This window comes from Oncorhynchus tshawytscha, linkage group LG05, assembly GCF_018296145.1.
Source record: "Oncorhynchus tshawytscha isolate Ot180627B linkage group LG05, Otsh_v2.0, whole genome shotgun sequence".
Classification (NCBI taxonomy): Eukaryota; Metazoa; Chordata; class Actinopteri; order Salmoniformes; family Salmonidae; genus Oncorhynchus; species Oncorhynchus tshawytscha.
Window position 1 is genome coordinate 43358991 of NC_056433.1, and position 16994 is coordinate 43375984.

The following is a 16994-nucleotide window of genomic DNA, read 5'->3' on the forward strand; positions in this document are numbered from 1 at the left end:
TCAGCTTGGTCGGACCAGCGTTGGACAGACCTCAGCGTGGGAGCCTCTTGTTTTAGTTTCTGTCTGTAGGCAAGGATCAACAAAATGGAGTCGTGGTCAGCTTTTCCAAAAGGGGGGCGGGGCAGGGCCTTATATGCGTTGCGGAAGTTAGAGTAACAATGATCCAAGGTCTTTCCACCCCTGGTTGCGCAATCGATATGCTGATAAAATTTAGGGAGTCTTGTTTTCAGATTAGCCTTGTTAAAATCCCCAGCTACAATGAATGCAGCCTCCGGATAAATCGTTTTCAGTTTGCAGAGAGTTAAATAAAGTTCGTTCAGAGCCATCGATGTGTCTGCTTGGGGGGGATATATACGGCTGTGATTATAATCGAAGAGAATTCTCTTGGTAGATAATGCGGTCTACATTTGATGGGGGAGGAATTCTAAATCAGGTGAACAGAAGGATTTGAGTTCCTGTATGTTTCTTTCATCACACCATGTCACGTTAGCCATAAGGCATACGCCCCCGCCCCTCTTCTTACCAGAAAGATGTTTGTTTCTGTCGGCGCGATGCGTGGAGATGTGTTTATATCCCTGTTAATGTGCATTTATCCTATGCCAAGTCATCCACATGACAGGTGTGACATATACACAGGTGCACCTTGTGCTGTGGACAATAAAAGGCCATTCTATGATATGCAGTTTTGTCTCACAACACAATGCCACAACAGATGTCTCAAGTTGAGGGAGTGCTACTTTAAGCCACCTCTAAAGTAGTTTTAGACAATTTGGCAGTACACCCAACCGGCCTCACAACCGCAGACAACATGTAACCACGGCAGCCTAGGACCTCCACATCCGGCTAGGCAGGCCATTTTTTGGGATGTACTGGACCGTCCGCACCACCCTCTGTAGGGCTTTGCGGTCGAGGGCAGTGCAGTTGCCATACCAAGCAGTGTTGCAGCCATTCAAGATGATCTCAATGGTGCAGCTGTATAACTTTGAGGAGCTGAGGGCCCATGCCAAATCTTTTCAGCCTCCTGAGGGGGAAGAGGTACTGTCGTGCCCTCTTCACGACTGTACGAGTATGTGTGGACCATGTTAAGTTCTTAGTGACAGCCCAGTCGATGTGGATGGAGGTGTGCTCACTCCCCATTCCCTGTAGTTCACGCTCTTACTAACATTGAGGGATTGTTTTCCTGGCATCACACTGCCAGGTTATGTGCCTTTTCCTACCAACCAGGGTTTCAAGAAAGTTGACAAAGACCTCAAGTCTGTCCATAGAGCCTCTGAACTTACATGAATGTGTACTTTACAGGTTAGTCCTACTGTTGCTTAGGCTGCTGCTCAGTCAAGACTAAGATATTATCCTTTAACCATTTAATCAGTTCATTCAGGAAAAACTTTGTGCTCTCCTCTGAACTACTGCATATGACATACTGTACTCACCCATACTAGAATCTCTTTCTTTGCAGAGTCAATTAAACATTCTCAGCTCCTTGGCTCCAGAGGGAGAGGCTTCAAATCAAATTATTTTCCTCATTAAATGACATCGCATTATTTTTTGTTGCCATTCATTTGCATTTTAGTTGGGGATTGTGTGGTGACTAACCACAACCTGTGAAATCATTTAAGCAGATGAGAATTTGTAAAATTATGCATCTGTTCTGCTGAAAAATTTAAATAAAGTGAATGTACACAAGTGCGTCAAATTAGTTGCAAGTGTCAAAAAGAATTCAAGAAAATCACTTATAACAAATATTCCTTTTATTTTCAAGACAGCAAATAGCCAATCAAATATAAACATGAGTGAAATTAAATACAAATTTCATTTGCAGTGAATAATTGTCTTGGCATCATTAGAGAAGCTAATTCACTACCCCAAAATGGAAAGGTTTAAAGACAAATGACATTCACCTGACACCACATTAGATAATGCATAACCACTAACACTGCCCAAGTGTTTCTACCTGTCAAGAGGATTGATATCAAAATATCTGTCCTCTTATTAAATATACTGAAAATTATGTGGAATCAAAAAGGAATTTAGCCTCCCCCTCCCTCTTCATAGCAATGTGACACGGTTTGTTAGTCAATGTTTTCTACATAAAATTATAAAAAAGACAGACTTATCAGTTTTTTAAATTTTTTTAAATCGTCAAAAACAGCAACCGTCCTTGGGTGTTCCGGAGTCCACATTAAAATGTTAAACTAGACACGTTGTTCTGGAGTTCTGGAGGCAGCAGAACATCGTTGGCGGTCAATCAAGGGCACTTTCTGTCCACACACTGCTTACCGCCCTCCTCGTACTCTTGTTTCGAGATCCACATTTGCTGGAAAGTTCCCTAGGGTAAAAGAAAACATGACACTTTAGGTCAAAGTAATATCATGTTATAATAAAAAAATAAATAATAATCAGGCAAACACACAAATCATAGTGAGCTAGTGACCAGAAGCATTGCAATACAGTAAAAGTATATGGAAGTGAACTCACTAGTGATGCCAGGATTGAGCCTCCTATCCAGGCACTGAACCTGCGCTCCACCGTTGTGTTGTTGGCTATCAACTTCAGCCTCATGCTCTGAACAGAGGAGAGAAGATGGGCACCAAGATTACTAACTTTAAGAGTACCACAAATGGATGAAGTAAGTCATTGAGAAATACTTTAGTGTAGCACTCACAGGGGGGGTCTTCTGAGAGAGTTCTCTGGTGAGTCGGTCCGTGAAGCCAGAGATGAGTGTGTTGCCGCCGGTGACCACCACACTACCATAAAGACCCTGGGACAAAGATCAAAAGTCAGTTCTGTAGAACCTCTTCATTCAAGTGGGGGAAAAAGGTCAACTGGCCTCAACCTTGCTTTAACATGTCATTCTGAATAACAAACATACCAAGTGTCACTCACAAAATACATAGGTCTTGAATGTAGGCACCTACCGGCCGAATATCAATGTCACACATTCCCACACTGGTGGTCACCACGTGGCCGACTCCCAACATGGTGTTGCCAGACAGACCCTGTGGAGGAGAACCGGAACAGACGGTTAGAACACTGAACATTCTGAACACCACATTTCAGACAGGTCCGGTCACATAGGATGATTAAGGCTTTTTGACAATCGGCGATTCTTACCTTGGCATTGGAAGGGTCGAAAAGGCCCTCTGGAATCTTCAGCCTCTCTGCCCCAAAGTCACAGTTGTATCCATTGGGCAGCTCGTAGTGAACTGTGGGCATCTGGGCTGCAACTCTGTGGGAGAGAGGATTACATTTCAAAACAATGGAGAAATAACCCTTTAAGGGACGGAACTATTCTGTGGTGGTTATTGTGAAATGTTTGAATGGAGTAGATTATGGTGGACTCACTGTTCATCGTACGGCGAGTCTGAGACCTGCAGCACGGAGGCCTGGAAATCCTGGATCACAGTCTGGAGACAGGGCAAAAAATATTAAATACTCAAGCAGCAGGGCCTGACATGAACTTTTTTAGCCACTTGTAGGACAGATTTTTTTACTTGTCCAAAAGCTCAATTCACTTATCCCACCCCCCCAAAAAAGATCCGTTATAAATTAAGAGCGGCGATCTAAAGATGCATCAAAGAGCATGGGTAATATGACTCGGATTATGGCCTTTGACTGATTGTTAATTTGAAAATGAATAGAGTTGATTTGCAAATGAATAGAACATAAGAGAAATGATGGTTTCAATGACAAAGTGTTTTAAATAATTCTCAACATTTTCATGGTCGTATTTTTGGTTAGGCTAGGTTACTTTAAAACAAGGTGAGACACGATTCATAAAATGACATAAAACATTCAGGTTTTAAACAATAACATTTATGGTTAAATAGTTTCCAAATGCTGACCACCTATGCACAGATTCAAGGTGGGTGATGTGCAAACAGGCACTATTTTATCTAAATGAACCGTGCCTCGAGTACATCGATAGAAACAAGCCTTTAGATGTTAATTATCCTTCATTATGTTTGTCAAAAAATTACTGGCTGGAAAAAATTACTTAAAAAAATTACTTATTAAAATTACTTATTTAGCCTATATTTATGTAATTAGAAAGTCTCATTAAAGTTTGGCTACATTTTCTGGCGCCTCGCTCGTGTCAGCATCAGTTTAGACATGAGGCTGTAGGCCATACGCACTTACAGGGCCTTCAGAAAGTATTCACACCCCTGTGACTTATTCCACATGTTGTTGTGTTACAGCATGAATTTAAAAAGGATTCAATTGAGATTTTATGTCACTGACCTATAATTCCACTTTGACTTTATGTTTTAGATGATTTACTTTTGAAAATTAATACAAAATTGAAAAGCTGAAATGTCTTGAGTCAATAACTATTCAATCTCTTATGGCAAGCCTAAATAAGTTGTTGTAATCGTAATTTTTTTTTAGTAAGTAAGATATGTGGCAAGGATGTACTCTGTGCAATAGTGTTAAACATGATTTTTGAATGACTACCTCATCTTTGTAACCCACACATACAATTATCTGTAGGGTCCCTCAGTAGAGCAGTGCATTTAAAACACAGATTCAACCACAAAGACCAGGGAGGTTTAATGCCTTGCAAAGGGCACCTATTGGTTGGTAGATGGGTAATAGAAAAATATATACACTACCATTCAAAAGTTTGGGGTCACATAGAAATATCCTTGTTTTTGAAAGGAAAGCACATTTTTTTTGCCCATTAAAATAACATCAAATTGATGTTGTAAATGACTATTGTAGCTGGGTCAAAATGGCCAGAAACGAAGAACTTTCTTCTGAAACTCGTCAGTCTATTCTTATTCTGAGAAATTAAGGCTATTCCATGCCAGAAATGGCCAAGAAACTGAAGATCTCGTACAACGCTGTGTACTACTCCCATTACAGAACAGTGCAATCTGGCTCTAACCAGAATAGAAAGGGGGTGGGAGGCCCCGGTGCACTGAGCAAGAGGTCCACCAGTACATTAGTGTCTAGTTTGAGAAACAGACGCCTCACGAGTCCTCAACTGGCGGCTTCATTAAATAGTACCCGCAAAACACCAGTCTCAACGTCAACAGTGAAGAGTCGTCTCCGGGATGCTGGCCTTCTAGACAGAGTCCCTCTGTCCAGTGTCTGTTCTTTTGCCCATCTTTTCTTTTATTGGCCAGTCTGAGATATGTATTTTTCTTTGCAACTCTGCCTAGAAGGCCAGCATCCTGGAGTGGCCTGCACGAGATCTTCAGTTTCTTGGCAATTTCTCGCATGGAATAGCCTTCATGTCTCAGAACAAGAATAGACTGACAAGTTTCAGAAGAAAGTTCTTTGCTTCTGGCCATTTTGAGCCTATGATCGAACCAACAAACGCTTATGCTCCAGATACTCAACTACTCTAAAGGCCATTTTTTTTGCTTCTTTAATCAGAACAACAGTTTTCAGCTGTGCTAATATAACTGCAAAAGGGTTTTCTAATGATCAATTACCTTTTAAAACGATACACTTGGATTAGCTAACACAATAAACTTAATCACAGGGCCAAATATACACTGGGGTTGCTTACCAAAGATGACATTGAGTGTTCCTGGGTGGACTAGTTACAGTTTTGACCTAAATCAGCTTGAAAATCTATGACAAGAATTGATCAACAACCAACATGACAGAGCTTGAAACATTTTTTAAAAAAGAATAATGTGTAAATATTGTACAATCCAGGTGTTCAAAGTTATTTGAGACTTACCCAGAAAGACTCACAGCTGTAAATCGCTGCCAAAGGTGATTTTAACACGTATTGACTCAGGGGGTTGAATACTTATGTAAGTGTTTTCTCATTGGTATTTAATTTTTTTGCCTTTTAAATCCATTTTAATCCTACATTGTAACAAAACATTTTGGAAAAAGTCAAAGGGATGAGAATATTTTCCAAAGGCACTGTAATAATAAATCCCCTACACTTTGACATGTAGCTAGGTTTTATTGTTTATGTACATGAAAATGTGATTTGAATATTATTCCAATGTTGGCCTCTCTAATCCAATTCTGATCGGAGTAATTGTTTGATAGGCCTACTGTGATTCCCCCCTTCTTGTCCATACAGACAAAGTAAATCTATATTCCTCTTCTCCAACAAGAGGACAAGTGTTAACTCACGAGCCTTGTAGCAGTAATGAAAATTCACTAAAGAAAATGTAAATGATGAAGACAGGTTTATATCACGTCTATGATCCATATGATTCGGTGACACATAGGACTGTTTATGACTTTCTGTTTATGATAGCACACATAACTACTTACATTACACATGTAGTTGTGCCAGGAACGGGTGACTTGGGGTAGTTTCTCCTTCTTCTTCCAGCTTGCTGGGGCTCCTTCACGTACTGCATCCTACAATGAGAAACTCTAAGATTAGCAGTGTGCCATCTCAATGGAAGAGAAGTACCCTGGTCCCAGATCTGTTTGTGCTGTTTATGGAAATGACCATAGTTGGCGAGACAGCACAAACAGATCTGGGACCAGGCGAAAGAGAGTGTAATAATACGGAGCCAGGGATAAAAGGCTACCAAGTCTTGATGTCAGGAATATGAGGAATTCCTGATAAATTCAGAGAAATCTCATCCCAGAGTGTGACGGGCGAAGACAATCACAGGACAATGAAGAATGTCACATTTTGTGGTATGAGAAATCAAAATATGAAGGATGAATGGGATTCCTGTGAAGTCGGGTTCCTATCATGTTTCTTTCCCCTAGTGCTTATTCAATTATGGATATCGCTTTAGGTTTTGTAGATTGACTTTTTCAAGCATGCTGTGTGACATGCTCATTTAAATTCATGCTAATGCAAATACAAGACAATAGAGAATGACAAGGGAATTCCAATTAACTAGACCACTAGACCAATGTAGGGCTTTTGGTATGGAGTTGATCAAACAAATTTTGTCTATACCAATTTTATGGCCCATGTCAACTTGATGTTCATGCACGCACTGTATGGGAACCAAAGACCTGAGTTAGAGCATCACTTGTATTAATTGTTATTGGTCAATCATTAAATTACAGACAGCCTTAATATTACATGCAGATACCCAAACAGACCCAAGTGACTAATGAAACATCGAGCAGATGAAGGGAAATCCATGAGACAACATTAATATGTAAAGATATTTTTTAAATATCTAAGTACTTACACCACCCCACCACCGTAACTTGAGGAATAGCACCAAAAAAAAGTGAGATGTGGAATCTCTGAAATGAGTAGTTTTGACTTACTTTAGCAGGTCTCACCTTTGAGGCAATCATGTAAGGAGGGACTATTTCAACATTTAACTCTTGAAATAGCTCTCTACATTGCATGCTCATAAAATCCCCAGCAAGGGGAGACTTGACAATGCCTGAAACAAAATACCAAAAAGGTGTCACTGGTTGTTTTGGGGAAAGGATATTGAAGACAGCATCATTTTCATTTGTCGTCATGTCCAAAACACATATTTAGACAAAATAAATGCTGTATCATCTATCATTTTATTTTCCTATCATTGGAACATACACTCAGTGCACAAAACATTATGAACACCTGCTCTATCCATGACAGACTGGCCAAGTGAAAACTATATTGGCGGTCACCTCTTAATCTACACTGATTTAAGTGAATGTATGCTTTTTGCTGGGGTTTTCACGCTCAACATTATCCTGTGTGTGTGTGTATCAAGAACGGTCCACCACCCAAAGGACCACCAGAGAACTTTAGAACTGTGGGAAGCATTGGAGTCAACATGGGCCAGCATCCCTGTGGAACGCTTTCGATTCCTTGTAGAGTCCATTCCCCAACGAATCGAGGCTGTTCTGAGGTCAAGGGGGGGATGCAACTAAATATTAGGAAGGCGTTCCTAGCGTTTTGTACACTCAGTGTATACACCAGCTAGGATGGCTTATAACATCTATGACATATACACAGGCCAAGAAAACTGAATGACTTAGCACCATTGTGAACGGAGGCATCATGTTTGTCCTTTAATGACCCTAACCTAATACTCCTTTTCCAAATTAACATTCCCTCATATTATATCAACTAAAAAGGCTTCATTGATTTCTGGGTAACACAACCCCCTAATTAATATGCCAGCCTGGACTCCTGTGCCATTCTCCTCAGTCTTGAATTTCAATGCAGCTCCGACTCAAATGGCCTCACTGCAGAAAGCCTAGCCCTTGATACTTTGCCAAGATGGTTGCTTTAACCTAATAAAAAAATGTATCTTTACTGTAAGGGGATGATTTGGAGGTGGATACAATGTCAAACCTCTTTCCTGCGTCTCTTTACTTAATCTTACTGCTACCATACTTTCTATGGGGGTTCAATTTGTTGTAGGGAGGGACAGAAGTGTTACCCAGTTAATAGATTTTTGGGGTTTCCACAAGCTTGGTATTCAAAACCAAATCTGTATCTATATTAATTAATTTATACCCACATCATGAGACACAATGGCTTCAATGTGGATGGATGACATTTCTGGTCAAGTGTGTCCAAAAAGATTGTTATTGCAACTAACTCATAAGGGTAAGAGTTTATCATTCCTTTATTAGACAAATGTGTGGACATGTCCCATGAAAAGTAAAAACCACAAACCAAAATAGGAAGAGAGGGTGGTCGAAGAAGTGACAATTTACCTTGCTGAAGCACGTAACCGTCATGCACTGGAATGGCTGTTGTGTGTGTGGCTCCGCTGTCTAACACCAACCCTGTGGATCGTCCATTGGCAAAGCTCAGGCACTCAGAGTTAAGGAAAAGGCACATTTCCACAGAGATGAAAATGTATTTTAGGCCAAACCTTGTGTCAAAGTCACATGAGCAATAGCTAATGGCAAAATACAAATCTACTTTGGACGAGAGAAGTTTTCAATGAGACAAACCTGGATAAATAAAGGTTAAATAAAAGGAATAGAAAAACAAAACTGTTCAGGAGATGTTGGGGTCATTATTAAACAGCAGATGAATCGAATTTGACTAGTGTTTTATTACAGTAACACCAACAATCCACCACTTCAACCTTCCAACAACATCCCCATTTCATGTCAATCTACTCTGCAAGCCTGGATGGCTTAAGGATACGAAGACAGCACTGCCGTTTTACACAGGAAGAAGGCGGGAATGTTGTAATGCTCAAACATTAGCTCGGTTAGCTTCTCCCGCTTGGCTCGTGTGTTCCACTGCACAGAGATGAGAGAAAGAAGGGAAAACAGTGCTGTGTTCATTAAGGCACACCATAGCAAAACGTTTTTCAACTGAAAACGTGAACTAGCGTTTCTTTCTGAACAAATATAGATAGTACCTTCTGTTTGAGAGTGTTTTCTTAATTTGGTGCCTAAACCAGCAGGACACCATATATACTTAATACCATATATCACAGTACTATATCACAGTATAGTAATTCCATAGTGGTTTGTTGTGATTCAAAATCAGGTGAGCCATTTTGGACATTGATGGCACGAGTGGCAGTTGGTGTTCACTGTCATTTCAACTTACATGGGGTTCATTCCATACTGAATGAGGTTATCACAAAACCAATGCACTATTACGGGGGGGTGTGAAAAAAATGACACGAGGCTCATTCCAAACTGAAGGTGAGGCCTACTCACCGAGGCTTCTGACATGAGTACAGGATGCATGCTGGGTTCCGACTTGAAGTGCATCTTGTAGGTGTGGTCTAGGATGGCCTGGAAGCTGTCCCAGTCCTCGACTTCACAGATAAGAAAACAAAAACGCAAATTAATGAGTAAGAGGATGTCACTGGTAACCAGTGAAAGATTGGCACAAGAAAATCTATAGACAACAGGGTGGGCCAAGGTAGTTTTCCTTGTATAAAAAAATAATAATAGACCGGGCTCGACATTAACACAAAAAATAGTCGGACAATAAGAATATAGATTTGAGTTGTCTGAATGGACATGAAAAATAAAAATCACACAAATCGCAATATCAATAAATTACTCCAATCAGAATTTGATCATTGTTCTATGGATGCAATGTATTGTTGTTTTCCCAATTTCTGCAGAGCACATCGAGTAGGATTGTATTGCATTGACAAGCAGGAGAGGGCTTTCAATCATCCCCGGTTGTGCGCTTTTGAGATCAAAGCATGTGTACACATTTGTTGATATTCCTTGCTAATTAGTGCGTTACTTGCACAGTTAAGAGTTGTCACGATAGCAGAATTTTGACTACGATGCCAGGTTTAGTCAGGCGTTGGAACTGGTTCAGGGAACAGAACTGAAAACAACTAAATTATTCAAGCAACAGAATCAGAACGAAAGTGAACTTTTTTTTTGTTCCGGGCATTTTATTCCAGTCCCACAAAAATCGCAACAAAATGTCCATGCAAAGTCCTTACTCTGTCACTTAGAAACATATTCCATTGTCTGCCTGCCAGCTGGAAATCTTTGCCGGTGGGTGTAAGGTACCTGCCCCTCTTCCTCCAAAGCCTAGGTTGCAGTAGCCTACTGATGATGTAGGCCTTTTAATTATAGAAGAATGGATCAACTTTTAATGATAACTTTAGTTGGGCTATCACGTTTCACATTGGATTAATTAACCACAAAAAGGTAAGAAGTGTTTTTAATTCTAGTGCTGCTCTGCACACACAAGCTAACTAGCTAAAGTTTGCTTTGGTCCAACGTTAAGACAAGTCTCTGAAGTTCAAAGACTTGTCTGTCCATGGTGACTGGCAGCACAGTGCACACGTTTGTTTTTCATTATGATTAAACCATGCTTTTATGGCAGAAGACAATTTGCTCTTCACAGCTTTCCTATAAAGATTAAATAGTTTACCTGCTCTATAACAAGCTGCTCTATCTGCACTGATTGGTGAAGTAATTTAATGTCAAGCTAAATGAACAAAAAAAAAATTGAGTTTTAAAAACTGACAGAGGAGTGATATGGGCCTCCTGAGAGGCGCAGCGGTCTAAGGCACTGCATCGTAGCGCTTGAGGCGTTACTACAGACCCAGGTTTGATCCCAGGCTGTGTCACAGCCGGCCGTGACTGTGAGACCCATGAGGCGGTGCACAATTAGTTTAGCGTAGTTCGGGTTAAGGGAGGTTTTGGCTGGGATTCCCTAGTCCAATCCCGCTCTAGTGACTCCTTGTGGCGGGCCGGGCGCCTACAAGCTGACTTCAGTTGGCAGCTGGACGGTGTTTTCTCTGACACATTGGTGCAGCTGCCTTCCAGGTTAAGCAAGCAGTGTGTAAAGAAGTAGTGTGGCTTGACAGGGCGTGTTTAGGAGGACGCATGGCTCTCGACCTTCGCCTCTCGAGTCCGTAGGGGACTTTTGTGATTTTGGATATCTCAAAATTGGGGAGAAAAAAGGTTAAAAGTACAACAACAATTATACAAATTATAATAATTGTATAAAAAAAGGAATGATTATAAACCAATGTTTTTTTGATACGAACCGGTTCAGAACTTTATTTTTCTGGTCAGAACAACAACACAAAAAATGGTTATGTTCAGAACAAAACAATGGGGAAATAATTATTTTCAATTCCTGGGTTTACTATCACGAACACAGAACAAATATATAAAACGCAACATGCAACAATTTAAGATTTTACTGAGTTACAGTTCATAAGGAACACAGTCAACTGAAAGAAATGTATTCAACTCTAATCTATGTATTCCACAACTGGGAATACAGATTTGCATGTTTTGGTCACAGATACCTTAAAAAAAAAAAGAGTTAGGGGTGTGGATCAGAAAACAAGTCTGTTTCTGGTGTGACCACCATTTTCATGCAGTGCGACACATCTCCTTTGCATATAGTTGATATTGCAAAGTTCGCTTGATATTGTCAGGAACTGGAACACGCAGTCGTACACGTCGATCCAGAGCATCCCAAATATGCTCAATGAGTGACATGTCTGGTGAGTATGCAGGCCATGGAAGAACTGGGACAATTTCAGCATCCAGGAATTGTGTACAGATCCTTGCGACATGGGGGAGTGCATTATCATTCTGAAACATGAGGTGATGGCAGCGGATGAATAGCATGGTTATGGTACTCAGGATCTCATCACCGTATCTCTGTGCATTCAAATTACCATTGATAAAATGTGTTCGTTGTCGGTAGCTTATGCCTGCCCATACCATAACCCCACCATGGGTCACTTTGTTCACCCATCTACACACAATACCCAATAATGACAAAGTAAAAACATGTTTTTAGCAAATATTAGCTAATTTATTGAAAACGAAATATAGAAATATTTAATTTACACTCAGTACTTTGTAGAAACACCTTGGGCAGCAATAATGCTTGTGAGTATTTCTGGGTAAGACTCTAAGAGCTTTCCACACCTGGATTGTGCAACATTTGCCCATTATTCTTTTCAAAATTCTTCAAGCTCGGTCAACTTGGTTGTTGATCATTACTAAACAACCATTTTCAGGTCTTTGCCAAAGAATTTCAAGTAGATTTAAATCAAAACGGTAACTCGGCCACTGAGGAACATTCACTTTCTTCATCGGTAAGCAACTCCAGTGTATATTTGGTCTTGTGTTTTAGGTTATTGTACTGCTGAATTCATCTCCCAGTGTCTGGTGGAAAGCAGACAGATTTTCCTTTAGGATTACATAAATTTTTTTATCCTGAAAAACTCCCCAGTCCTTAACGTTTACAAGCATACCCATAACATGATGCATCCACCATTGTGATTGAAAATATGGAGAGTGGTACTTAGTAATGTGTTGTATTGGATTTGCCCCAAACATAACACTTTGTATTCAGGACATAAAGTGAATTGCTTTGCCACATTTTTCGCAGTATTACTTTAGTGACTTATTGCAAAGAGGATGAATGTTTTGGAATATGTTTTATTCTTTTCAGGCTTCCTTCTTTAACTGTCAATTAGGTTAGTATTGTGGAGTAACTACAATGTTGTTGATTCATCCTCAGTTTTCTCCTATCACAGTAAGTAAACTGATAACTGTTTTAAAGTCACCATTAGCCTCACAGAGAAATCCCTAAATGCGGCTTCCTTTTTCTCCGGCAACTGAGTTAGGAAGGACGTCTGTATCTTTGTAGTGACTGGGTGTATTGATACACCATCCAATGTGTAATTAATGACTTCACCATGCTCAAATGGATATTCAATGTCTGCCTTTAATTTGTATATATACTTTTTTGGTTGTTTTACCCATCTACCAATAGCTGCCCTTCTTTGTGACGCATTGGAAAATCTCCCTGGTCTTTGTGGTTGAATTGGTGTTTGAAATTCACTGTTTGACTGAGGGACCTTACAGATAATTATATGGGAGTACAGAGATGTGGTAGTCATTCAAAAATCATGTTAAATACTATTACTGCACACCGAGTGAGGCCATGCAACTTATTATGACTTTTTTTTAAATATAAAATGTACATTTCTAATCCTGAACTTATTTAGGCTTGCCATAACAAAGGGGTTGAATACTTATTGACTCAAGATGTTCCTGCTTTTCATTAATAAAAAAAATGTATCAAAACATAATTCCACTTTGACAATATGGGGAATTTTAAATTCAGGCTATAACACAACAAAATGTTAAATAAGTCAAGGGATGTGAATACTTTCTGAAGGCACTGCATATCTTTGGGCAATGCATACAGGTCATTTGCTGCTACAAATAAGGCCCAGTACTGTTGAATAATTAAGGTGTGCATGCATAGTGCATACGTCTCGTCACACAACTGAATTTTATTAGCCTACCTCTCATCTCTGTTGCTGGGTCAGATACTTGAGAAAAGAAAAAAAAAGACTGATGAACTTTGCTAATTTTAGCGAAGTGTGCGAATAATGATCCAGGTCAGCACTCTAAGGAGGTCTCTGGTGCCATAGTGCTCCTCTGCGTCAATTAAGATTGCGGTCACACTTCTCTAAATAGTCCAACTCCCCTGTACTGAATTCAGATTAACAACAGTCAGGTCATCATTACCTCCATATCGACAGCTTGAAGGACCATGTAAGCAATGTCCTAAATGGCAATCTCATAAAAATATTTAAAATGGGGTGGAAAAAAACAACACCTCGTTTTCAGTTACCTCCTATTTCCCATTTCAGATGGCTAGCCTGTTATATTTACTGGCATCAAATCAGCACCATGGAGAGTTCGTGAGAAAGAAACCCAACACCATGATGGCTCTCAGTCTGACCAATGAACAACCATAATTTCTCTTTTCTAACAAAGACCACCCTCTTCTAACAAAGACCACCCTCTTCATAAACCTCGAATCACTGTTGAATGCTGATCATTTCAACATAGTGGCAAAGCATATACACAGGGGAAGCCTCTGGAGACACTGACCACAGACAAACAAAGCAGTCCAGATAAGGATCCTCTACCAAAACATTGTGCAGTGTCATAGATGATGAAGGCATCACTGAGCCTGGCATTCCCTCTACCATACTATCTAGGGGCCACTTCACAGGACCAGCAGCATTTGCTCCACCAACTTTATGAGGATTTTAATTTCATCACAGCAGAATACTGTCTATACAACTTACACATTGCCTACGATCAAGTCGGGGAAGAGAGACTCACTCATGCCGTTTTTGAGCGGTGACATGACCTCCATGTTTTCGCGGGCCACCCTCAGCTGGTTGGTGTCGATGAAGTAGTTGGTGCCCTGCTTGCCCTTGTCCCCGCCGTCTGTCTCCATCGGGGTGCTGCCATCCTCTCTGTCCAGGGTCACACCGATCACTGTGGGGAAGTCAGCCTATGTGCAGAAAGAAATGTATATAACATGGGCCAACTCAGAGGAATGGAGCAGGAGCACTCGGTTGTGTAAGTAGGCTAATTCTTGGGGCAGGTCTGAGATAATGGCATTTTAATCCATTGTTTCTATCACTAGTGTCCAGAATACTGTCAGTGAAACATGACTGTATTTTCTCCAACTAAAGGTGGAACACCTTTTTGCTAGTTTGCAGAACAATGTAATTTGTTATGGCAAACAGCATAAGCAACAATGAAACAACTATAGCCTCGCCCTAGCCCTTGATCATGACTCTCAGTTCTATTACATTACACATGTGGGGGTCATAAGGCAACACGGAGAACACCAACGCGTTCGTGAGATTCTCATCTTTTCATATAGTGGTCATATATTAGACTGTAGACCGCTTGGATGCTACAGACATTTTCGTGAGAAGACCAATTTTCGGGACGTTTAATATTCTGACAAACACTGCTGTAGCCTGGCCGCCTTCCACCACAGATGCGGAAGACTGACACAGGCAGATGGATTGAGACGCCGCCTATGCAAAAAAAACATATCTCTGGCTTAAACTGATTTTGATGGGGACTTTTTAAAAATTATGTTACTTGGATTGGTCAACAGACTTCTTAATAGAACATGTAAGGTCCCTGGACTAAGAAGTAATGTTAGGCTATCCTATAGTCCAACTTTTTGTTGATTATGGTTTACCGTTGCCAACTGTGTCGCTGCTGTGTGCACTGATGAATAGACCCCTAGATAGTGGCACCTTCATGTCTACTGATGACAGAGGTGTTAATGGAGATGGGCAAATGGGCAATTCCACAATAACAGTGATTCTGAAACTCAGATTTTTTAAACAAAAAAACAATTATTGCAATATTAAATCCTAAAACAATGCACAAGGACTGCTTTTAACAATTTCCACATCAAATGTTACAAAAACATATTTACTTGAAGAACAGTGCAGTTTCAAAGTTTGGTAACACACCATTCTGTTATCAAACTTTGGATGGACTGTTCTTCAAGTCTCAGCACTTTGTTACCATGGAATTGCCCAAAAGCAAGTACGACAGGAACTGACTACCTAAACCTAATTCATGCTCACTGTCATGGGTTTACAGTCCTCATTTCCTGACATTGATATACCCTCTAAATGAAAATGAATATGTAGAGGAAGATGCATAGTTAATCAGGTCACTAGACTAGGACACTTACCTTGGGACAATCTTCTCCAGCATAGCCAGCTCTCACTGTGTATGATCCTATGTCAAACACCAGGGCTCCAACCTCATCTGCAGAGAGAGTAAGCACAAGTGAATAAATGACACAACAACTTACGTCAAGACTAGAGGCTAGCTTAATTGACCACACTTGGCAACTAACGTTAGTTACATTTCTACTAAGGAAGCTAGAGAACGTTTTAAAAAGTCACTGAATGCAATCTAAACTTGTTTTGGTAGAACTTGCAGATAGCTTGCTTTCTATTTTAGCTAGCTAGTTAGGCTAACGTTAGAGTGTAATTCATCTGCAAAGGGCTGTTAGCCATGCAGCTAGCGAGTTAGCTAGTAGCATCTTTCAGTCATTGTTGGCAGCCACGCTGGCAGTTATGTTCGGTAAATCACAAAGTAAGAAGTGCATGAGAGAAAATAAATTATTATGCCCGTCATTGATAACTAGCTATTAAGCTAGCTATATGCTAAAGATAACACCAGTCTGCAGATCACCTACTAACAGGTTAGCTAGCTAGCAAGCTAGTTGTATGTAGTTGTCTCCTACTACTGTTAGCTAGTTACTGGTAGCTAACTACGGCACAACGTGGCGAGTTCATTCATTTAATTTTGACCGCAAAATCACACTCACCGCCTCCATACACTCCGCCACTCATCCTCTCAAATTATAAAAACAGACAACTATAACTTTGTGGATAATACGATTAACGAAAATTTCCCGTCAGCTAGCTAAACGTTTTATCACAACAAAAGAAATGCATAAACGTGAATCAACCTAAGAGGCGCCATATAGCTGTTACCAGGCAATCCAATCAAACGTTTCAACGGCACCACTAAATCCGCCTCTGTACGTGACGTCAAAGTTAAGTTACTATGAGAGGAAGAGGGGCTGTTTCAGATGACAGGGAATACATTTTGATAGCGTGAACCTAACTGTGTTTGACATTGTGTAAAATTTGAGCACAATTCAGTCCCTATACATCAATGGTTAGAGAATGGTATGGTAAATATGACCAGTCAAATTGTCCATATTTGTTAATTTGTTTTAGTGTAATGGGCCTTATTATTTGACT

The 16994-nt window shown here is 40.3% G+C and overlaps 1 protein-coding gene across 2 annotated transcripts; it reads right to left on the bottom strand.

Moving 5' to 3' along the window:
• Positions 1–1726: 1726 nt before the first annotated feature.
• LOC112250615 (actin-like protein 6A) lies at positions 1727–16735 on the bottom strand. Of its 2 annotated transcripts, none has more exons than XM_024420909.2 (14): positions 16553–16735; positions 15908–15984; positions 14518–14692; positions 9583–9683; positions 9056–9153; positions 8614–8708; positions 7234–7340; positions 6247–6336; positions 3343–3404; positions 3112–3226; positions 2916–2996; positions 2663–2758; positions 2476–2562; positions 1727–2326 (listed from the first exon to the last, which is right to left on the bottom strand). In XM_024420909.2, exons 1-14 carry the CDS (start codon positions 16575–16577, stop codon positions 2246–2248), a joined length of 1290 nt encoding a protein of 429 aa, XP_024276677.1. In that variant the 5' UTR covers positions 16578–16735; the 3' UTR covers positions 1727–2245. The 2 variants fall into 2 exon arrangements, with proteins under 2 accessions (XP_024276677.1, XP_024276676.1); XM_024420908.2 differs by having other exon boundaries at positions 7219–7340.
• Between the last annotated feature and the right edge of the window lie 259 nt (positions 16736–16994).